The sequence below is a fragment of the Pantherophis guttatus genome, chromosome 3, assembly GCF_059756535.1.
Source record: "Pantherophis guttatus breed Tessera chromosome 3, ASM5975653v1, whole genome shotgun sequence".
Taxonomy (NCBI): Eukaryota; Metazoa; Chordata; class Lepidosauria; order Squamata; family Colubridae; genus Pantherophis; species Pantherophis guttatus.
This window is the reverse complement of record NC_142065.1, coordinates 8,590,656-8,614,492: the sequence shown is the minus strand read 5'-3', so window position 1 is coordinate 8,614,492 and position 23,837 is coordinate 8,590,656. Positions and strand designations below refer to the sequence as shown.

The window sequence follows — 23,837 nt, the reverse complement described above, 5'->3', positions numbered from 1 at the left end:
CCCCCTCCCCGATAATAAGGCCAAGCCCTTATTTGGGGGGTGGGGGTCAAAAGAAAATAAGACCCTGTCTTATTTTCAGGGAAACACGGTACTATTTACATTCCAGCTTTATTGTTTAGCCAAAAAAAAATCAATTTTCACTTGAAGGAGTCTTTAATATGCACAACTTTTCCCCGTGGCAGCCATATTTCAATGGTATACTGAATGGGAGCATGAAGGGACAGTTTGTTAAACACATAAAAGGTTTCCAGATCAATTTTTTTAATGCCTTTTTACTTGCAAGTCCATTTTGCAAAATTGATTGGGAATCAGGGCTGAGGCCGATGGGATGACAGGAAAAGGGTGAATTCCTAAATTTCTAAATAGTACATCAGCGGGGAAATCCTCTGAAGTCTGCTACTAGTTCTGTGAGTCTGCTACCGAGCGCGCCGTGTATGCACACCTGAGGTATGCCCGTGCAGTGCTAAAAAGGGAACATTTTGAAGCCTTCCGAGTCTCCAAAGGTAAGTAGAACAGTGAGGTGGGGGGAATCCGCTTTGCCACGCAATTTAGATTAGCTAGAAAGTAGGAAATCCGATGATTCTAGCTAATATACAGCACATCACAGCTGATTGTTGCCCAGCTGATGGTTGGAAATACCGGTTTGACCGAACCGGTAGCATTTTTTACTACCAGTTCGGGAGAACTGGTCCAAACCAGTAGCATTTCACCCATGCAGGGAAAGGGGCAGGAGTTTATTTGGGTCCCAAAAATATCAGAGCAAGCTAGAAAAATAAAGTGTATGGGCAGAAGATGATGGGTAGAAAGTTATAAAGAAAGAGTGAATTTTCCTCCTCCGTTAATTCAACTCAAGACTTAAAGGAAGTGACCAAAAGTTTTTCTCTCACCATAATTAAAGCTGCCCAAGGACTTGTTACAGGTAGTCCTCGACCTACAACAATTTGTTTAGTGACCGTTACAACAGCACTGAAAAAAGTGACTTATAGCCATTTTTCACAGTTATGACCTTTCCAGCATCCTCATGATCATGTGATCAAAATTCAGACGCTTGGCAACTGCTTCATACTTATGACCATTGCAGTGTCCCCGGGTTAAGTGATCCTCTTTTGAGACCTTCTGACGGGCAAAGTCAATGGAGAAGCCAGATTCACTTAACAACCAGGTTACTAACTTATCAACTTGCAGTGATTCGCTTAACAACTGAGGCAAGAAAGGTCGTAAAATGGGGCAAAGCTCGCTTAACAAATGTCTCGCTGAACAACAGAAATTTGGGGCTCAATTGTGGCCTGTAAGTCAAGAACTACCTATATTTAGAAGAGATTATTTGCAGCTCAGGGTTGATGCTCTCTGGACTTAGTTGTTTTCTTGCAGACGTTTCATTGCCCAATTTTTAACGTCATCAGTGTTAGGAGGGAGCAGGGTTTGCTGCAGGGTTTATATACCAGTGGCTTGCCTTGTCAGTGTTGGCTGGTTGCTGGCAAAGAGGCATTTTGTTCTTTTGTTTCCTTTTTAGTGTTTTTAATGTCTTTTTTGAATGGTATGTCAATGTGTATCTCTCTAGGCCTGTTGATGGCTCATTTGGCTGAGTGCCAGATTTCCAGGAACACCCAGATAAACAGAGATTAACACTGGGATTAATACCAGACCAACTATCAAGCAGGAAATAATACCCCAATCAAGGACTTAGCGACTCAGACAAACAATCAAACAGTAAACAAGAGCTTAATCAGGGAACTACTACCAGGAGAAAACAACACACCCACCCACACTAACGGGGCAAACTATGGTATATAAACAGAAAGCAAATTCCATCCTCTTCTAACACTGATGATGTTACCTACTTGGGTAATGAAATGTCTGCAAGAAAACAACCAAGCTTAGAGAGCACCCGGGACCCCATAGTCATTCTCCTCCTCCTCCTCCTCCTCCTCCTCCCCCCCAACCCCACTCCCTTATAGTACTGATGAAGACACCTAGCATGGTTATGAAATGTCTGGTAGAAAATCACCAAGCTCAGAGAGCACCCAGGACCACACAGTCCTCCTCTACCTCCTCCTCCTCCTCCTCCCCCTTGCAAACCCCAATCCCTTCTATTACTGATGAAATTACCTAGTATGGTTATGAAACATCTGCTGGAAAACCACCAAACTCAGAGAGCACCAAGGACCCCACAAACTGGCCATTTCTCTGAATGACCCTCACTGGCAGAAGATCTGTGGGACACCCCTTCTTTTTCTGTGATAACCCTGAAAGTAAATGTGAATGTGATCTTCGGTGAAGCCAGCCTCCCTAACCACACCATCCACACAGTTTTGACAGCAGCATGGAAGACATTTGCCGGGATCACCTTCTTTAAGGTCTTTTTCCACTTTCCAATCTAGCCATTGGAGAGAGTCCCCATCCAAATACTAACCAAGGATGATCCTGCTTATCTTTTTTTTTCTTTTTAATTTGATTTATATGCCGCCCTTCTCCGGAGACTCAGGGCGGCATACAATGCGTTAAGCAATAGCCTTCATACTTTTGTATATTTATACAAAGTCAGCTTATTGCCCCCACAAACTGGGTCCTCAATTTACCTACCTTAGAAAGGATGGAAGGCTGAGTCAACCTTGAGCCTGGGGAGATTCGAACTTGCAGTAATTGCAGGTTCTCTGCAAATCTCTGAAATTTAGCACTGCTAGCTTTAAGGCAATGCAAATTTTCGAATGGGTGCTCCGTGATAACTCCTCTTTTTTTTTTTTTTTTTTTACCTACCATCATGTAATCCCTTAATTCGGGATAGAGTCGAGCAACTGGATGGAGCTGAGCATTTACTGGCCAGATGCCCTTCCCGATGCCTATGCGGAGTTCACAGCAGATATTTTTTTTCTTTGTGCCTGTGCCGATAGAAGCGAAGCCACAATGCAATAGGATTCCCTTCGCTCTTAAGAACAGAACCAAAATGGGGATCAATGGCTTGTTTCATTTCTTCTGATGCAGGTAGTCCTCCATTTACGACCATTTGTTTAGTGACCGTTCAAAGTTTCGATGGCACTCGCTCTGTATCTCTCTCTCTCTGTATATCTATGTTTCTCTCTCTCTCCCTCTCTCTCTCCCCCGCCCTCTCTCTGTATCTCTCAGATTTTCAAGGCCAGGCGAGGAGTGACTGGGAAGGGAAGGGGAGGGGCCAACCAGTGTTGGGACAGGGAGCCACAGCAGAGGCCAAAAGAGCCACATGTGGCTCCGGAGCAGCGGGTTGCTGACCCCTGACCATATACTGTACCTGTGCATTTTGTTTTTCTTGGCTAGAAACTACAGTGATTTCCTTAACAGCTGTGGCAAGAAAGGTTGTAAAACAGGGCAAGGCTCGCTTAACAACCGTCTTGCTCAGCAGTGGAAATGTAGGGCTCATCTGTGGTCAGAAGTCAAGGACTTAACCTGTATATGTTTAGCTCATATTTAAGTTCCAGTGGTTATTCTACAGTCTCACTTCACAGTCTACTTGTGATCTCCAGAAAAGGATTTTGGGCAGGTAATCTAGTTCTACAGAAGCTTTTCCTGGATTTTGCAAAAGACGGAGGGGGCTGCAAAGAGGGGATTATTCGAAGGCTATTAAAAGACTAGGAAGGATTAAAGAGAATTATTCCAGCAAAGAGAATAGTGGTGCTTTTGGGCTGCAAGGCTTCTGTCATGGTGAAGCTAAGCCACCTACAGAGGCTTATTAAAAATACAGCAATAATATATTCTTCTTTCATTACACCGTCCCCGGGTTCAATAAAATCAAGCAGAATAAAATGCAACAATAATCATCAAGATCTAAAATCTTAATACGGCTATACACGCCAATCACCCAGAAAATAATCAACATCTAAAATTAAAAGACAAGGGAAATAAGCTTACTATACAGGTACTATACTTAAACAGCTCGTTTAGTGGCCATTCGAAGTTACGACGGCCCTGAAAAAAGGGACTTAGCACCATTTTTTCACACTTACGACCATTGCAGCGGGCCTGTGGTCATATGATCAAAGTCCAGATGCTTGGCAACAGACTCATATTTATGACGGTGGCAGAGTCCCAGGGTCATGTGATTCCCCTTTAGTGACCTTTAGTGACCAGCAAAGTCAATGGGGAGGCCAGATTCACTTAACAACCGTGTTACTCGCTTAACAACTGCAGTTGGTTCACTTAACACTGGTGGCAAGAACGGTCGTTAAAATAGGGCAAAATTTGCTGAACAAATCTTTCACTTAGCAACATAAATTTGGGGTTCCGTTGTGGTCATAAGTCGAGGACTACCTGTAATGCTTTTGCAAATCTTTGCAAGAGGTAAGGGACAAAAACGCCAATAAATAATAAATACATTTTGCCTTTTTATGACAGCAAATCTCTGGCAGCCTAATCTATAGTGACTGCTACAAGCTTGTTGAAGTCCAAGAAAAGCTACTGGCTTTGAAGATTTCATCCCTAAATTACCTTTTAGCTTTCTTTCCAAGCTCTTTAGCTAAATCAAGAAGCAAAAAATACCCCAATCAAGAAACTACCAACTCAGACAAACAAGCTAAAGGGTAAGCAAGAGCCCAATTAAGGTACCTTAAGGCACAGAATTAAGATTCTGTGCAGTTCAAAGAACCCCCAAATCCAACTCCTGGCTGGCCCTGCCCACCCCGCCCCACCCCTCCCCTCCCAGGAGTCCCCACGTGGCCCGTTTTGGATGCAGGTAAGTACAGGGTACATATGGAGGCTCAGGGAGAGCAAAAAACGGGTCTACTGGAAGTTTGGGAAGGCCAGAAACAGACGTATTTCCTCCGGAGCCTGGGGAGGCCGTTTTCACCCTCCCGGAGCAGTGGTGAAATCCAAAGTTTTTTACTACCAGTTCTGTGGGTGTGGCTTGGTGGGCGTGGCAGGGGAAGGATACTGCAAAATCCCCATTCCCTCCCCACTCCTGGGGGAAAGATATTGCAAAATCCCCATTTCCACCCCACTCTGGGACCAGCCAGAGATGGTATTGGCCAGTTCTCTGAACTACTCAAAATTTCCGCTAGCGGTTCTCCAGAACCTGTCAGAACCTGCTGGATTTCACCCCTGCCCCGGAGGCTTGAGGAAAACCTCTGGAGCCCGGGGAGGGCAAAAACGCCCCCCCCCGCCATGGTGCAGGAGGCCAGCTAGGCCACCCCCACCCTGGCCACGCCCACCCAGCAACTGGGCAGAGAACCCCTCGCTAAAATTTTTGAAGCCCACCCCTGCCCAGTTTCCAGGGATTCTATGAAAGACCTTGAGGAAACCCCCTTTTTTAACTGCTACAGCTTTGAGGATGAGGTTGGACTAGAAGACCTCCAAGACTTATTTTTGTTATTCTTGATTGGAGTTCCAAGATATTTTTTTTTAAATTACCAGATTCCAAAACCTGAAAAAAATCAAAAACCCTCTGCTCTAGACTCATGATGGCGAACCTATGGCACGCGTGCCACAGATGGCACATGGAGCCATATTGGTGGGCACACGAGCTCAGCTCTGGCATGCGTCAACTGATTTTCGGGCCTTCTGAGCCCACTGGAAGTAGGGCAACAGGCTGTTTCCTGCCTCCGGAGGGCCTGGGGGGTGGGGAAGGCCCATTTTTGCCCTCCCCACGCTCCTAGAGAAGCTCTGGGGTGAGCAAAAAATGGGCCTTCCAGTCACACCGGAAGTTGGCAAATGGGCCGTTTCCGGCCTCCAGAGGGCCTCTGGGGGCGTTGCAATGGGGATCATTGCAATGGTTGTAAGTGTGAAAAATGGTCATAAGTCACATTTTTCAGTGGTGTTACAACTTTTACCGGTCACTAAACAAATGGTTAGAAGTCAAGGACTACTTGCATACAAAAATCTGAACTACTAACGGTCAAGGCTACCCCAAAGGAGAGGGGGTCAATCTATTTTCTGAAGCACCTGGACAAGAAGCAATGGATGGAAACAAAGAGCCTTGATAGTACAGTGGTCTACGCACCCTGTTATTAACACAGCTGCCTGCAATTTACTGCTGGTTCGAATCTCTCCAAGGCTCAAGGTTGACTCGGCCTTCCATCCTTTCTAAGGTAGGTGAAATGAGGACCCAGTTTGTGGGGGCAATAAGCTGACTTTGTATAAATATACAAAAGGATGAAGGCTATTGCTTAGCACATTGTAAGCCGCCCTGAATCTCCGGAGAAGGGCGGCGTATAAATCAAATTAAAAAAAAAAAAATTAAGGAGAGAAGCAACCTAGAACTATGGAGAAATTTCCCGACAGTGAGAACAATTAACCAGTGGAACAACTTGACTCCAGAAGTTGTGAATGCTCCAGTGCTGGAGATTTTTAAGAAGAGATTGGACAACCGTTTGTCTGGAATGGTATAGGGTCTCCTGCTTGAGCAAGGGGTTGGACTAGAAGACCTCCAAGGTCCCTTCCAACTATTATTCTGTTATTTTGTCATTCTGATTGACCCACAGCTTTCATTAACCCTAGGAAGAGAATCTGCATTATCCCTTCTTGCTTACTTCAAAATTGTGAGGTGACAAACTTCCCGCTCTAATTCCAGTTAGATCGTTATTTCCCACACTGGCCCACATACATGGCAGACACATAACAGTCTAGTTCACCCTCCCTAAATATGTAACCTTCCCTTGCTGATGCCTATATTAAGCAAGTCCATGGGTGGTGGGGGAGAGACTGAAGAACTATAAAAGTTGCCCAACAAACGCAATCCCCATGTGAGTCATCTGCAAAGAAGGAATGACATTTACTATAGTTGTATGGGGACAGAGAGGTTGGAGTTTTAAAATAAACCTTTATTCATTGTAAGCAACCTGGCATTTCCCTTAATGTCAGAATAACAAGAGTTGGAAGGAACCTTGGAGATTTTCTAGTCCAACCGCCTGCTCAAACAGGAGACCCTATACCCGTGATGGCAAACCTATGGCACGCATGCCAGAAGTGGCATACAGCGCCCTCTCTGTGGGCATGCGAGCTATTGCCCTAGTTCAGCTCCGCCACGCATGTGGGTGCGCCCCCAGCCAGCCAGCTGGTCTTTGGGTCTCTGCTGCAAATGCGCAGGGAGTGGAGAGCATGTGGGGGGGCTGCGTGTGCATGCATGGGGGGGCGGGGTGCATGCAGGGGATGCATGTGCATGCACAGGGTGCAAGCGGGGCCTGTGCGCATGTGTGGTGGGGCGCATGTGCAGGGGCAGGGTGCATGCACATAGGATGCACCCATTGCATTTTGGGAGTTTGGGCACATGCTTTGGGTACTCGGTCCGGAAAAAGTTAGCCATCACTGCCCTCTACCATTTCAGACTAATGGCAGTCCAGTCTCTTCTTAAAAGAGGCTTGGTGGGAGGAGCCTTGGTGGTGCAGCGGACTAAAGTGCGGTTAAGTAGCACTTAGCTGCCAGCTGTCTGCAATTACTGCGAGTTCAAATCTCACCAGGCTCAAGGTTGACTCAGCCTTCCATCCTTCCGAGGTAGGTAAAATGAGGACCCGGATTGTGGGGGCAATAAGCTGACTTTGTATAAAAAAGAACACTGCTTGTGGGGGTGGGGGCGAAAGCCCTACTAAGCAGGCATATACAAAATGCACAGTCACTCATGTTCTCGTCACTTCTCGCCTGGACTACGCTAACGCTCTCTAAATGGGGCTCCCCTTGAGGAGCACCCGGAGGCTCCAACTGGTCCAGAATGCGGCCGCGTGGGTGATCACGGGAGCGACATGGCGCTCCCATGTAACACCACTCCTGCGCGAGCTGCACTGGCTCCTGGTGGTCTTCCGGGTGCGCTTCAAGGTGTTGGTTCTCACCTTTAAAGCGCTCCATGGCTTAGGGCCAGGATATTTACGAGACTGCCTGCTGCTACCGATAACCTCCCACCGGCCAATACGCTCTCATAGAGAGGGCCTCCTCAGGGTGCCGTCGGTCAAGCAATGTCGGCTGGCGGCCCCCAGGGGGAGGGCCTTCTCTGTGGGGGCACCCGCCCTGTGGAATGAGCTACCTTCCGGAATACGGCTGATTCTGGATCTCCGCACTTTCCGTAAGGCCCTGAAGACGTTTTTATTTCAGCAAGCCGGCCTGGCCTGAATAGGTTTTAGGGGTTTTTAATTGTATTGCTAGGGGTTTTAAATTGGGGTGGCCGTTTAATTTAATTTATTCTTAATTATTTTAACTTTTATATTGCATGTTATTTTAATTCTCGGCTGTTCACCGCCCTGAGTCCCTTCGGGGAGAAGGGCGGGATATAAATTTAATAAATAAATAAATAAATAAATAAAAGTATGAAGGCTATTGCTTAACGCATTGTAAGCCGCCCTGAGAAGGGCGCATACAAATCGAACAAACAAACAAACAAACAAACAAACAAACAAACAAACAAAATCCTCCAGTGATGGAGCACCCACAACTTCTGAAGGCAAGTCATTCCGTCTTTTGGGGTATCCAACCCACAAATGCCCTAGCCAGAAATAATAGTTCTCCTCTAAGTTGCTCCAATTTGTCCTTTTCAGAATTCTGATCCAGATTCTGCTTCCTCTGAATTGCTCCAAAGTCGCATTTTCCTTGTTGGTGGCATTTTAGTTTGGGTTAAACTAGTGATCAGCAAGAGCCGGTTAAGGTGTTGAGGTAGAAAGTAGGAGATGGTGAATTCTAGTCCAGACTTAGGCAAGAAAGCCAATTGGGTGATTGGGAGCCAATCATCTTTCTTTCTTTCAGCCCAGCCCATCTCAAAGGATTTTGTGGGGAAAAATAGGAGGAGGAAGGAGGATTGGATATATTCGCTGCTTTAAGTTATTTAGAAGGTACAAAAGGCAGGAATAAAATAAAATAAAATAAAATAAAATAAAATAAAATAAAATAAAATAAAATAAAATAAAATAAAATAAAATTATTAAATTAAATTAAATTAAATTAAATTAATTAAATTAAATTAAATTAAATTAAATTAAATTAAATTAAATTAAATTAAATTAAATTAAATTAAATTAAATTAAATTAAATTAAATTAAATTAAATTAAATTAAATTAAATTAAATTAAATTAAATTAAATTAAATTAAATTAAATTAAATTAAATTAAATTAAATTAAATTAAATTAAATTTTCCAGCAAGCCTATTCCAGCAAGCCGGCCTGGCCTAATTTTCTCCCCTTTCTTTTACATTTTTAAACTGAAATTTTAATTTGTTTTAAATTATTGGGATTTTTAATTGTCTTGGGCTAAATTATTTAATTTGGTTTTAAATTGTTTCTAACTTTTGTATTTCTGTATTTTATTCTGTGCCTGTTCACCGCCCTGAGTCCTTCAGGAGTAGGGCGGTATACAAATTTAATAAAACAATAAAACAAACAAACATAAAATAAAATAATAAAATAAAATAAAATAAAATAAAATAGCCTTTCTCTTTCCATCCTTCTTTCCTTCCTTCTCTCATCTTTCTCCTCCCATCCTTCCCCCCTCCCTCCCCCTCCCTTCTTCCCATTTTCCTTTCCTTTCCTTCTTTCCTTTCCTTTCCTTTCCTTTCCTTTCCTTTCCTTTCCTTTCCTTCTTTCCTTTCCTTTCCTTTCCTTTCCTTTCCTTTCCTTCCTTCCTTCCTTCCTTCCTTCCTTCCTTCCTTCCTTCCTTCCTTCCTTCCTTCCTTCCTTCCTTCTTCCTTTCTTTCTCTTTCTCTCTCTCTTTCTCTCTCTGTTTCCATCCTTTTCTTTCTCTCTCTCTCTTTCTCTGTTGCCAAGACTTCACAGGATGATAGAGCACCACAAAAACAGAGGTTTTGTTGAAGCTCAAAATCGAAAGAAAAATCAGATTCCCAGGCATCTGTTCCACCTCAGTTAAATGAAAGGGGTTTTTTTTTAAACTATCTCCCTCCAGCTCATGATCAGGGCTCGGCCTGACTCCCCTGCACATCACTCGCTTGGTTTTCCTGAATTTTGAAATGCCTTTTTATTTCCTCCTCCTCCTCCTCCTCCTCCTCCTCCTCCTCCTCCTCCTCCTCCTCCTCCTCCTCCTCCTCCTCCTCCCCGCCTGCCAGAAAACCTGAAAGGCTGCTCTCCCCTCTTTACCCTTTGCATTTTGCATTGCTGTATCGCTCTTTTCCAATTCTAGAGTCATTTTTGTAAATTGTAGACACAAGGGATCACGCAGCCTGGTTTTGTCCTCGGCTTATCTAGAAAGACAAATCCAATTAAACTCTTTAGAAAAATGTAGTGGTGAAACCTGCCATTTTTGATCCCTTCTTGAGGTTTTTTTTTATCGGCCTCTTGCAAGGGAACACTCTCCCTACTTTGAGATAACCGTTTTATGGACAGTTTATTAGGCCCAGAAGTGTTTGATATTCACCCACTAGAGGGGATGTAGCAGCTGTCAGCACGTCAAGATGCATTTATCCTAGTGCTGTCATAAGAAGGAGAACGCAGGCGTCTGCAACGGGACAGTTGCCTTTCACCTTCTTATTTCTTCTGGAGATAATGTCCCCTAGGAGATGGATGGGAGGGAGGAAATTCTTTGAATTGGAGCAGTAGATTAGGGGTGAATGATTGGGAAGATGGCCAATGAATGCAGAGGAGTGGGGGAAGGAAGAGGAGGGGTTTTGGGGCAGCACGTCAGTGCCGGCTGCAACGAGTTGGTGTAAAAAGTGCTGTGCTTAATAAAATGAAAGTTTGTTTTATAAAAGACTTTGCGATGCAATTTATTTGAAGACACCCTGAAAACCTGAAAGCAGCACTGACAGGAACCATTAAAATGCCTGGGTTTACTACGCACACAGATGGCAACAACTGTGATGTTCAATTCTCATGCCATTCCCAGGTGAATCTATAGGCCAGAGATGGCTAACCTTTTTGCCATCGCGTGCGAAAGTGGGGTGAGCGCAGGGGGCCATGCGCGTGCGTGCCCACACCCATAATTCAATGCACCCCATCCCCCTGAACTCCCCCCGCTTTTGGCACGCGATGGCATGGTGGGCCCGGTAGGCCCGTTTTTCACCCTCCCCAGGCTCCAGAGCCTTTCTAGGCGCCTGGGGAGGGCAAAAACAGCCTTCCCCACCCTCCTGGAGGCCCTCTGGAGGCCAGAAACAGCCTGTTTCCCGACTTCTGGTGGGCCCAGAAGGCCTGATAATCAGCTGGCCAGTGTGCGCATGTGCGCTGGATCTGAGTTAGGGCAACACACACACGTGCCTACCGATATGGCTCCGCGTGCCACCTGTGGCATGCGTGCCATAGGTTCACCATCACGGCTATAGGCATTACCCATCTCCAGATGATCCTCGACTTACAACAGTTCGTTTAGAGACCATTTCAAAGTTACAACGGCATTGAAAAAGTGACCGTTTTTTGAACTTCCGACCCTTGCAGCATCCCCACGGACACATGATCAAAATTCAGACGCTTGCCAATTGACATGTATGTATGACAGTTGCAGTATTTTGGGTCAAACAACTTCTAAAGGTGAGCTACTCCATTGGTTGATTGCTCTCACCGTTGAGAAATTCCTCCTTGGTTCTGGGTTGCTTCTCTCCTTGGTTAGTTTCCACCCGTTGTTTCTTGTCTTCCAAAGCACCAAAGGACAAGAAGCAATGGATGGAAACTAACCAAGGAGAGAAGCAACCCAGAACCAAGGAGGAATTTCCCAACGGTAAGAAAATAAACTTGCTTTCAGAAGTTGTGGGTGGTCCATCACTGGAGGCTTTCAAAAAGAGACTGGACAATCATCTGTAGCTGAAATGGTAAAAGAGTCTCCTGCTCAAGCAGGAGGCTGGACTAGAAGACCTCTGAGGTCCCTTCCAGAGGTGAAACCTAGCAGCTTCGGACAGGTTCTCGAGAATCGGTAGCGGAAATTTTGAGCAGTTTGGAGAACCGGCAAATACCACCGCTGGCTGGCTCCAGAGTAGGGTGGGAATGGAGATTTTGTAATATCCTTCTGCTAGGAGAGGGGAGGGTATGGGGATTTTGCAGTATCTTTCCCCTGGAATGGGGTGGGAATGGAGATTTTGCAGTATCTTTCCCCTGGAATGGGGTGGGAATGGGGATTTTGCAGTATCCTTCCCCTGGAGTGTGGTGGGAATGGGGATTTTGCAGTATCCTTCCCCCAGGAGAGGGGAGGGAATGGGGATTTTGCAGTATCCTTCTGCTAGGAGAGGGGAGGGAATGGGGATTTTGCAGTATCCTTCTGCTAGGAGAGGGGAGGGAATGGGGATTTTGCAGTATCTTTCCCCTGGAATGGGGTGGGAATGGGGATTTTGCAGTATCCTTCCCCTGGAGTGGGGTGGGAATGGGGATTTTGCAGTATCCTTCCCCTGCCAAGCCAGCCAAGCCATACCCACCAAGCCACACCACGCCCACCAAGCCACGCCCGCAGAACCGGTAGTAAAAATTTTTGGATTTCACCAATGGTGCCTTCCAACTATTATTCTATGTTCTAAGTCAGTGGTGGCAAACCTTTTACTCACTGAATGCCGAACAGGTATGCGCTTTGCGCGCTTTGCATGCATGTGCGTTATCCACACTAATGCACGGCTCCTCCCAGGTGCGCTGCACATGCAACAGCACCGTCTGCACATGCGCACGGCTTTTGTGTGGCTCTCCTGTTTGCTACACGCGCAGTCGCACCATCTGTGCATCCGCGCAAGTTTTGTGTGGCTCCCCCATGCGCTGCATGCACAATCGCACCATCTGTACATGCAAGCTGTGTCTGCATACACAATGCCTGTGCGTGAACGCCATCTACGCATGTGTGCGCTGTGAGCAAGTCCACATCCCCACATTGCCATCATTTTTTTGAGGACCAAATTTGAGCACAGAGAACATTCCCAACACCCCCCACCCCCCCGGACCGGATTGTGCACAACAATCCCAACCTCAAAATTCATCTTCTGAAACGCATCGTCCCAACTCAGAACCTATTGCAATCAACCGGAGTTAGAAAAACTCGTGGGGGGGGGGTGTCCCCCGATCATAACTTAATTTTATGTTTTGCATTCCACCCAAGACATGAATTCTACAAGCGCTACTCAATGGTATCAAAAGTCCCATCCATTCAGTTTTTTGGCTTGCCGGGAGCAAGGAAAAAGGACTCATTTCTTTTTTACTTACTGAGAAATCAGCGTCTTCTGCTCTCAAGTGGTCTGCGATATAATGCACGCCTTCCACGGCTAACTTCAAGGCAGGTGACATGAGCAAAAACTGTTGCTCCTTGTGAGTTTTGCTCCCTTGTCCCGACGTGCTGGCGGATTCCTTCTTTTTACATTTACATTTACAATGGGTGGCTTTGGCTTTAGGGTGGTCCACATTCAGATGGTCCTGTGGGGATGCTGGTGATTCACTGGATTGGCCGTTGGTCTGGGAAGCCTCTTCTTGCAAGTAGCAATACTGGATGCTCTTGGATCGGTAACGGATGGTCCCTTCTTCTGCTTTTCCTGGGCTGCTGTACATCTGCTGGACACTTAAGGATCGGCCTTTACACATTGAGCTAGACTGAAGGTCTCCGAGGGGGTGACTTGGAGGCTGGAGAGAGGTGCAACTACCTCGGATGGGTTCTGGGTGCAGCATTGAATACTGGCCAGAGGGTGACTTACACACCGGCTGTGGACTTTTTTGGTCCTCCAGTTGGGTTCCGAAGGACGATGTAGGGGACGGTTCATTGCTCTGCGGGCTGTTGGATGACGAGGTGATAAAGTTGGGTTCCACTTCCGTCTCCGACCAAAACCGTTGCGAGTTGACTATCTTGTGCATGGATTCGATGAGCTTCTTGCAGTTGTCCTTGACCGTCGAAGGGCGTTTCATGAAGAGGAGGCGCGGGACGACGTCAAGGAAAACCTTCCGCACCCAATCGGGCATGGTGTGGGTCCGAGGGGAACGATGGTGGACGTTCAGCACGAAGACGGTGATGATGATGGACAAGGTGACAAAGATCATGGTGAAGAGGAGGTACTCTCCGATCAAGGGGATGACCAAGGACGTAGAAGGGATGATCTCGGTTATGAGAAGAAGGAAGACAGTCAAGGAGAGCAGGACAGAGATGCATAGGGTGATCTTCTCCCCGCACTCAGATGGCAAGTAGAAGACCAAGACGGTCAAACACGAGATCAGAAGACAAGGAATAATCAAGTTAATGGTGTAGAACAGAGGAAGACGCCGGATGATGAAGGAGTAGGTGATGTCTGGGTAGATCTCCGAACAGCATTCGTACTTCTTGATGTTGTAGTTGCCCACGGCGTTGATGATCACCCATTCGCCGCTCTCCCAGTAATCCAGCTGATCCACATGGCGGTGCATGCTCTCCAGATCTATCTTGGCCTTGTCGTAAGTCCACGAACCGAACTTCATGGTGCAGTTCTGCTGGTCAAAGGGGAAGAAGGTGACGTCAATGCTGCAGGAGCTTTTGTAGATGGCGGGAGGCATCCATTTAATCCGACCATCGTAGAAGAGGTGGGCTTTGGTCAGGTGGGTGACTGCAAAATCCCCGTCGGCGCTGTGGGAGGTAAGGAGAAGAAAATACAAAGTGGATTTTTGGGGATTTTTCCAAAGCACCAGAAAGCAAGACATGAAACAATGGATGGAAACTAATCGAGGAGAGAAGCAACCTCTTGAGTTTTATATTGCATGGAAGAGAAACCCCTTTTTTGTACCAAGGCTCAAGAGTTATTTCAGAGGTGGGTTTCAGCAGGTTCTGACCAGTTCTGGGGAACCGGAGCGGAAATTTTGAGTAGTTTGGAGAACCGGTAGTAAAAATTCTGACTGCCCCCCCCCCCCCCAATCTATTCTCTGCCTCCCAAGTCCCAGCTGATTGGGAGGAAATGGGGATTTTGCAGTAACCTTCCCCTGGAGTGGGGTGGAAATGGAGATTTTACAGTATCCTTCCCCCAGAGTGGGGTGGGAATGGAGACTTTACAGTATCCTTCCCTTGCCATGCCCAAGCCACACCCACCAAGCCATGCCATGCCCTCCAAGCCACACCCACAGAACCGGTAGTAAAAAATTTTGAAGCCCACCATTGGATCCTACTTATTATGGGATAGAAGAGGGAGTCAAGCCTATTCTCCAAAGCACCTGAGTGCAGGAGAAGCAATCATCGTCTTTTTTTAACGACCCCATAATCCTTTGCGGGGTGGAGTCTGGGCAACTAAATGGAGCGGAGTATTTACTGGCCGGATGCCCTTCCTGTTGCCAATGAAGGAAGTTTTGTTCAGCAGATATATTCTCATTGTGCCCAGAGAGAGAGAAATATCTCTCTCTACCTAGGATCGAACTCACAGCCTCCTGATTGGGAGGCGAGAGCTCCACCTCTAAGACACCGCACCACACTGAGGGCAGGACAAGCAGTAATGGATGGAAATTAATCAAGGAGAGATCCAACCTAGAACAAGGGAGAAACTTCTTAGCAGTGAGAACAGTTAAACCACTTGCCTCCAGAAATTGTGGGAGCTTCATCACTGGAGGTTTTTAAGAAGAGATCAGACAGCCATTTGTCTTAAATGGTATAGGTTCTCCTGCTTGAGCAGGGGGTTGGACTAGATGACCTCCAAGGTCCCTCCCAGCTCTATTCTGACTAACTGGATCATCTGAAAGAGGGTTTCTCCTATACTTATGGCTGATCCAGCAAATAAACAGGCAGACAGGCCGAAAAAAAATGGGCTACGGATGGCTGGCTCATTGTTTACATTTCCCTTGCTACCTTCAAGCTGCAGATTGAGTCTCGGTCCAATAAACATTCTTTACTGAAATATTCATCAAAGCCATAACTATGCTGAATTATCCTCACCGCCACCATCACTTTCAGCTCTTTTGTGTTTCCTGTGAGTTAAAGCCCTGGCCGCATCTTCTCTTAACGGGAGAGATATCGGCCAGCTGAAAACAAAAGAGATCAAAACGCTGAGTAAGCTAATAGTTAGGGATGCCACCAAATCAGCGGTGATTTCAAGTAGAATTAAGTAGATTTTTTTTCCCACCTCCATATCAGGAGCACTGTAATGCTGATTTCCTAATTTATTCCCATCCATGGTGGGAAATGACTGCCAAAGCAAAGCACTGTAGGAAGTTAGCACCCACCCCTTTCCTAGAAGAATGAAATATTTTAGGAAATATTAAAAAGGCAGAACATATTTCCCTGGATGAGAAATAGAGAAACATGTTTTAAAGACAAAGCAGCTCCCACCTTCCTGCCTCCCCCCCCTTTTGTCAATGGGCCAGAGGCAGAAACCCAATCCTTTGTCAAAGGATCATCATCTGCAACACAATAGGACCCATCTAGCAACAGAAACTAACACAATAGAACCCATCTAGCAACAGAAACTCACCACATGGCACCTGGGAAGATTACATCAGCCAGCAAGGCTAGCTAAAAAACCCCACCCCCTGGGAGTCTGACAACCAATCAGAATACTCTTTCTGGGCCCAAGGAAGTTCAAAGCCAGAGAGGGCATAAAACCTGGGGACTCGCTGCATCTCAGCTCTTTTTCTATTCAGGAACTCAAACCATGTGATCCTGTCCACCATTAAACCATCTTTCCAAGCAGTCTCCATGTTTCCAGTGTCTTTTTCCCCACTTGGAGCTGAACCGAGAAGGATATTTCTTCTAACAGCACAAACACAAAACACACGAACACACACAGGGTGGGAAATCCCTGCCAAAGCAAAGCACAAATGCACACAAACCCAAGCACGCACAAACACAAACGCTTGAAGCTTTGTGCAGTCCTACTTCACAGTTACAGTTTCTGGTCATTTTCGCTTCTGCTTTGTGGGATGCTGGGACGCAAAGTTTCTTAATTTATTCCCATCCACAGTGGGAAATGACTGCCAAAGCAAAGCACAAACACAAAACAAACAAACAAACAAACATACACACACTTCAAGTTTTATACAGCCCTGGCTCCAAATTTTTTTGTTTGGGCTATGTGTGATGCTGGGGCAAATTTTCATAATTTATTCCCATCCACAGTAGGAAAGCTCTGTGAAAACAAAGCACACACACACAAACACACACACAAACAGAGTGGGAAATCCCTGCCAAAGCAAAGCACAAATACACACAAACACAAAACACTTGAAGCTCTCCTGCAGTCCTACTTCACAGTTATCTTTTCTGACCGTTTTCGCTTCTGCTTTGTGCAAAGTTTCATAATTTATTCCCCTCCACAACGGAGAAATCTCTGCCAGCTGACCCACAACCCTCACAGAAGCACAAGTGTTGGTCTAATTAACCACCCGTGTGCCAAAAGCAGGGAGATTTCTACTGCAGGTGACAGACGTAACATGTTTCCAGACCTGTGGGGTTTTTTATTATTATTATTATTATTATTATTATTATTATTATTATTATTATTATTATTATTCATTTCCTCACAAAAGGTCACTGCTCACTTCTCTTTGAGATAATAAAAAAGGGGGGGAGAATAGAATAGAATAGAATAGAATAGAATAGAATAGAATAGAATAGAATAGAATAGAATAGAATAGAATAACAGAGTTGGAAGGGATCTTGGAGGTCTTCTAGTCCAACCCCCTGCCCAGGCAGGAAACCCTACACCACTTCAGACAAATGGTTATCCAATTTCTTCTTAAAAACTTCCAGTGTTGGAGCATTCACAACTTCTGCAGGCAAGTTGTTCCACTGATTCATTGTTCTCACTGTCAGGAAATTTCTCTTTAGTTCTAAATTGCTTCTGTCCTTGATTAGTTTCCTCCCATTGCTTCTTGTTCTACCCTCAGGTGCTCTGAAGAATAGTTTGACTCCCTCTTCTTTGTGGCAGCCCCTGAGATATTGGAACACTGCTATCATGTCTCCCCTAGTCCTTCTCTTCATTAAACTAGACACACCCAGTTCCTGCAACCGTTCTTCATATGTTTTAGCCTCCGGTCCCCTCATCATCTTTGTTGCTCTTCTCTGCACTCTTTCTAGAGTCTCCACATCAAGAGATGGGAAGGAGGCCATCTTTCAAACTGCACCCCCCATAAAGCACAACAGAGCATTTCAATATACTTATGGCGCACAAAAGCAATCAAATATTTCACGAATGGCGCCAGGCTTCTTCTACCGTTGACCTTTCTAGGGAAGGTCAGCCGCCATCTTCTTAACCTACGGGGATTCGACAGCAGCAGCTGTTTTGAAAACCCATTTGTAAATGACAGCAAAGGGTAAAATGTAGATTAAGTTCTTCCTGATAATTAAATCCACCCCCCCCACACCGTCGACCCCCGCCAATCATCACCCTGACACGTTTTCAGAAAACTCTGGATCGGCCAGCCTATTAGTCTATGTCACACCAAATTTATTGATTGACAAATGGTGTTCATTTTCTCCGCTTCCAAATGCCACATGCGGTGTTCGCAACTTGGGCAAGTCAATTATTCAGGCCTGTTTATAAGTAAATGAAATGCCTGTCTAGTCACTTGGTTAGGAGAACATTAAATCAGTCTAGTCATCGTGTGAGGAGAACCTTTTTTTTTTTCCAGACCGGTTTCCGAAACCGACCCACGACTGTCCTTTTTATTATTATTATTCTTTTATTCATTAAACATGAAACTCTGTCAACTGAACATTTAAAAATGTATCATGAATAGCACTGACTGGTGCTAATGGTTGATACGGGTTGCTGCCAGCATCCTAGGTATCAACTAAGTATCTTCTTTTGAAGGAGGAGGAGGAGGAGGAGGAGGAGGAGGAGGAGGAGGAGGAGAAGGAAGAGGGGGAGGGGAGGGGGAGGGGGAAGGAGAGGAAAAGGAAGAAGAAGAATGGAGAGGGAGGGAGAGAAGAAAGGAAGAGGAAGAGGAAGAAGAAGGAGGAGGAGGAGGAGGAGAAGAAGAAAAAGAAAAGAAGAAGAAAAAGAAAAGAAGAAGAAAAGAAGGAGAAGGAGGAGAAGAAGAAGTTTGTCTTTATATCACAAATTCCATTTCTAAATTGAACAGCATTGTTTTCTAGTTAACCAAAGTGTTAAAATTTAAACATCTGTCCTTTTTAAAGGGATGGCAGAAGGACCGTGAAATAGATGGATCAGAAAACGTGACTTACGACCACAATTGAGGTAGTCCTTGGATTTACGACCGCAACTGAGGCGAAAATTTCCATGGCTAAGCAAGACAGTTGTTAAGGGAGTTTTGCCTCATTTTACGAACTTTCTTGCTGCAGTTGGTAAGCGAATCAGTGCAGCTGTTCGGTTAGTAACACGGTTGTTAAGTGAATCTGGCTTCCCCACTGACCTCGTCAGAAGGTCGCAAAAGGGAATCACATGATCGGGGACATTGCAACTGTTATAGATAGAGAGATTAACAGAGTTGGAACGGACCTTGTAGGTCATCTAGTCCAACCCCCCGCCCAAGCAGGAGACCCTACACCACTTCTGACAAATGGCAGTCCAGTCTCTTCTTGAAATTCTCCAGTGATGAAGCTCCCACAACTTCTGAAGGCAACTTCTGTTCCATTGGATGATTGTTCTCACTGACAGAAAATCCCTCCTTATTTCTAGGTTGAATCTCTCCTTGTTCAGTTTCCATCCATTATTCCTTGTCTGGCCTTCGGGTGCTTGGAAAATAGCTTGACCCCCTCCTCTCTGTGGCAGCCCCTCAAATATTGGAAGATTGCTATCATGTCTCCCCTGGTCCTTCTCTGCACTAGACTAGCCAGCCCCAGTTCCTGTAACCGTTTTTCATATGTTCATATGTTCATATTTTATATAAAATATTATATTCATATTTTCATATGTTTTTATTTATTTTCCAAAACATCAGAGGGCAGGACAAGCAGCAATGGATGGAAACTAATGAAGGAGAGAAGCAACCTGGAATTGAGGAGAAACTTCCTAACAGTGAGGACCATTAACCAGCTTGCCTTCAGATATTGTGGGTGCTTCATCATTGGACATTTTAAAGAAGAGACTGAAGAGTCATTTGTCTGAAATGGTATAGGATCTCCTCCTTGAACAGGGGGCTGGACTAGAAGACCTCCAAGGTCCCTTCCAGTTCTATTCTGATTCTGTTTTAGCTTCCAGTCCCCTAATCATCTTGGTTGCTCTTCTCTGCACTCTTTCTAGAGTCTCAACATCTTTTTTATAGTGTGGTGACCAAAACTGGATGCAGTACTCTAGGTGTGGTCTTACTAAGGCTTTATAGAGTGGTATTAGTAACCTCATGTAATCTTGATTGAATCTCTCTGTTAATGCAATTTAGGATTGCATTGGCTTTTTTGGCTGCCGTCACACACTGTTACAGACACACATTAGTTGCCAAGCGGCTGAATTTTTATCACATGACCCTGGGGACAAGCAAAGTCAATGGGGAAGCCAGACTCACTTAACAACCATGTTACTAACTAAATAACTGCAGTGATTTCTTTAACAAGTGTGAAAGATTGTATAATGGGCAGGATTCACTTAAAAAATGTTCGCTTAGCAACAGAAATTTTGAGTTGAATTGTTGTTATAAGTCGAGGACTAGCTGTATTGCAAATTAAGGCTTCCCAAAGAAGCAAAATTATTTTTGTAAGCACAGTACCAAAAGTTCACAAATATTTATGGAAGAGGGGAAAAAATGGGTTGATCAATTTGCTTTATCGGTTCTTAAAACAGCCAAATCCATCTACTGGGCAACTTTCTAGTTTGGGGAGATTTATGATATTTACTCCCAAAGAGCCGCGTTTTAGGGAAATATATATTCAGCACGATTAGGAAAAAGATATATTCGGTGCAGCTGGGTTTAGAAGCTGCTTTAAAAAGTTGGCAGAATAATATTCTGCGGCTGAATATATACAGAATGCTGACTTCCGAGCCAGTTAACGCTAACTGGATATATTTCTCGGTTTCATTTTTGAAGGAATTTCTCCCAGGATAGCAAATGAACTGAAAGGAATTATTTTTTTCTCTCTGGAATGTCTGTTTTACAAGGGTATCCAAACTGTGGGCTTCAACTCCCAGAATTCCTCAGCCAGCCATGATAATTGGGGGATTTTGGGGGTTGAAGTCCGCAGGTCTTAAAACTGCCAAAGTTGTGTTAGAACATTTAAATCTGGTTAATTGATAGCGTAATCTTATTGGTGAGATGGGCAGTATGTAAATATAATAAATAAATAAATATAAATAAATAATTAGGGAGGGGAGCCAGGCCAACAGAGTGGAGAAGAAGAAGGCAGGGAGTTTGGAGGAAGTTAGGAAGTCTTTTGTTCAATGCAAGTAGTCCTCGTTTAGTGACCATTCAAAGTTACACTGGCCCTTTAAAAAAAGAGACTTACGACCTGTTTCTATTCTGACAACCCTTGCAAGATCCCTGTAGCCACGATCAAAATTTGGGTGCTTGCAAACTGGCATTTACAGGTAGTCCTCAACTTACAGCAGTTCATTTAGTGACCATTCAAAATTACATCGGCATTCAAAAAGTGATTGATGACCATTTTTCACAGTTACGACCTTTGTAGCATCTCCACAATCATGGGATCAAAATTCAAATGCTTGGCAACTGGTTCATACTTATGACTGTTGCTGGGTCCCAAAAGTCACGTGTGATTCCCCTTTTGTGATCTTCTGACAAGCCAAATCAGTGGGGTGATTCACTTAACAACCAGGTTACTAACTTATCAACGGCAATGATTCACTTAACAACGGTGGCAAGAGAGATTGTAAAACGGGGCAAAACTCACTTAACAAATGTCTCACTTAACAACAGAAATTTGGGGTCCATTGTGGTCGTTGAGTTGAAGATTACCTGTATTTGTGACGGTTGCACAGTCCCGTGTTAGGAGACATTAAGAAACGGGAGATGTTAAGTGAATCCGACTTCCTTCATTGACTTTGCTTGTCAGAAGCCGGCTGGGAAGGTTACCAATGGTGACCTTGGGACAGTTACGACAGTGCCACGAATGGTTGTAAGCAGTGGTGGGTTCCTCCCGGTTCAGCCCGGTTCTCCCGAGCCGGTAGCAGTGATGATATGACGGCACCAAACCGGTTCTGCCCCCCTGCCCTCCCCCGGGCCCCCACCCCACCCACCCCCGCGTTATTCTTACCTTTTATTTGGCCCCACCCCCAATCTATTGCTGCCTCCTGAGTCCCAGCTGTCAGCTAAAGGGAAAAAAACTATTTAAACTCTTGCCACAGGGCTTCAAAGGGCCGCCCTACAGCTGATCAGTGTTAAAAGAAAACAAATGGGTAGACCGGTGCCTGCAAAAATACATGAGTAGACCAGTGCCTGCAAAAATACATGGGTAGACCAGTGCCTGCAAAAATACATGAGTAGACCAGTGCCTGCAAAAATACATGAGTAAATCAGTGCCTGCAAAAATACATGAGTAGACCAGTGCCTGCAAAAATACATGGGTAGATCAGTGCCTGCAAAAATACATGAGTAAATCAGTGCCTGCAAAAATACATGGGTAGACCAGTGCCTGCAAAAAAACATGGGTAGACCAGTGCCTGCAAAAATACATGAGTAGATCAGTGCCTGCAAAAATAAATGGGTAGACAAGTATAGCTCTGCAAGCAGTTAAAAGCCTGGTAGACCAGTACCTCTGCTAAATCCTAAATAATTGTCACATGACCATCAAGCCACGCCCACAAAATAAGCCACACCCACAGAACCGGTAGTAAAAAAATTTTAGAACCCACCCCTGGTTGTAAGTCAAGGACTACCTGTATCCTTATTTTTTTTCTTGAAGAATCTCCAGCCAGAGATTTCTGCCAGACCACTGCAGCACCAGCAGATACCAAAAAAAGTTACATTTTGATTTACTAAGGTAATTCCATTGGTTCAAAGAGGTAAGAAACTTGGCCGGCCCCTCGTCCAAACGATTTACTGCAGATTAATGCTACTTTGCCAAGAAATCTCACTGAAGCAGGCTGCAGATGGAACAATTAAAAGTAAGTGCTCTACCAGGGAGGACAATCATTTTGGAGGGAGACCAGGTACGGCTGGGAAAAAAAGGCCTCTCCAAGCTTGGCAACTTTAAGACCTGTGCACTTCAACTCCCAGAATTCCCCCCGCCAGCATGGCAAATGTTTTAGAGCAGTGATGGCTAACTTTTGTTGTTGCGTGCCGAAAGTGCGTGTGTGCACCCACACCCATAATGCAACATGCCTGCACCCCCCTTGCGCATATGCGCACAACTCCCCCGCACTCCCCCTGCACCCCATTTTGGGCCTAGTAGCAGAGGAGGGTTTCAGCAGGCTCTGACCAGTTCTGGAGAACCGGTAGTGGAAAGTTTGAGTAGTTCGGAGAACCGGTAGTAAAAATTCTGACTGGCCCTGCCCCCATCTATTCTCTGCCTCCCAAATCCCAGCTGATCGGGAGGAAATGGGGACTTTGCAGTATCCTTTCCCCCGGAGTGGGGTGGGAATGGAGATTTTATAGTATCCTTCCCCTGCCTAGCCCACCAAGCCACACCCACCAAGCCACATCCACAGAACTGATAGTAAACATTTTTGAAACCCACCACTGCCTAGTAGGCCTCCCTGCAGCCTCCTGGGAGCAAAAAACGGGCCAGGGGGGCCCGCACCGCACCCCCCCGTGCCCCATTTTGGGCCTAGTAGGCCTCCTTGCACTTATAACCCACAATGCAATGCAATTCTGCCGATTTATAACACCCCCCACATGCCCCGCCCACCTGCACATGATGTGCAACCCACCCGCACTCCCCACCGTGCATGCATGTGCCTGTCCCGCATGCCCCCTGCCCCCTGCGCATGCGTGGCAGAGACCTGAAAATCAGCTGGCCGGCGGGAGGCACGCACGCATGCGCAGTGCAGCTGAACTGGGGGGGACGGCTCGTGTGCCCGCAGAGAGGGCTCTACGTGCCACCTGTGGCACGTGTGCCATAGGTTCACCATCACGGTTTTAAAGGGATGCCCAACCTTTGGTAATGTGAAGATCTGTGGACTTCAGCTCCCAGAAT

At 45.5% G+C, this 23,837-nt stretch overlaps 1 protein-coding gene across 1 annotated transcript in view; it reads right to left on the bottom strand.

Moving 5' to 3' along the window:
• The window catches only part of CHRNA4 (cholinergic receptor nicotinic alpha 4 subunit), a 77,940-nt gene that overhangs the window by 8,906 nt on the left and 45,197 nt on the right, over nucleotides 1–23,837 (bottom strand). The window contains exon 5 of the mRNA XM_060684352.2: nucleotides 13,061–14,438. Within this exon, the coding sequence (XP_060540335.2) occupies nucleotides 13,061–14,438 (1,378 nt within the window). The remainder of the gene's footprint in view (nucleotides 1–13,060; nucleotides 14,439–23,837) is intronic.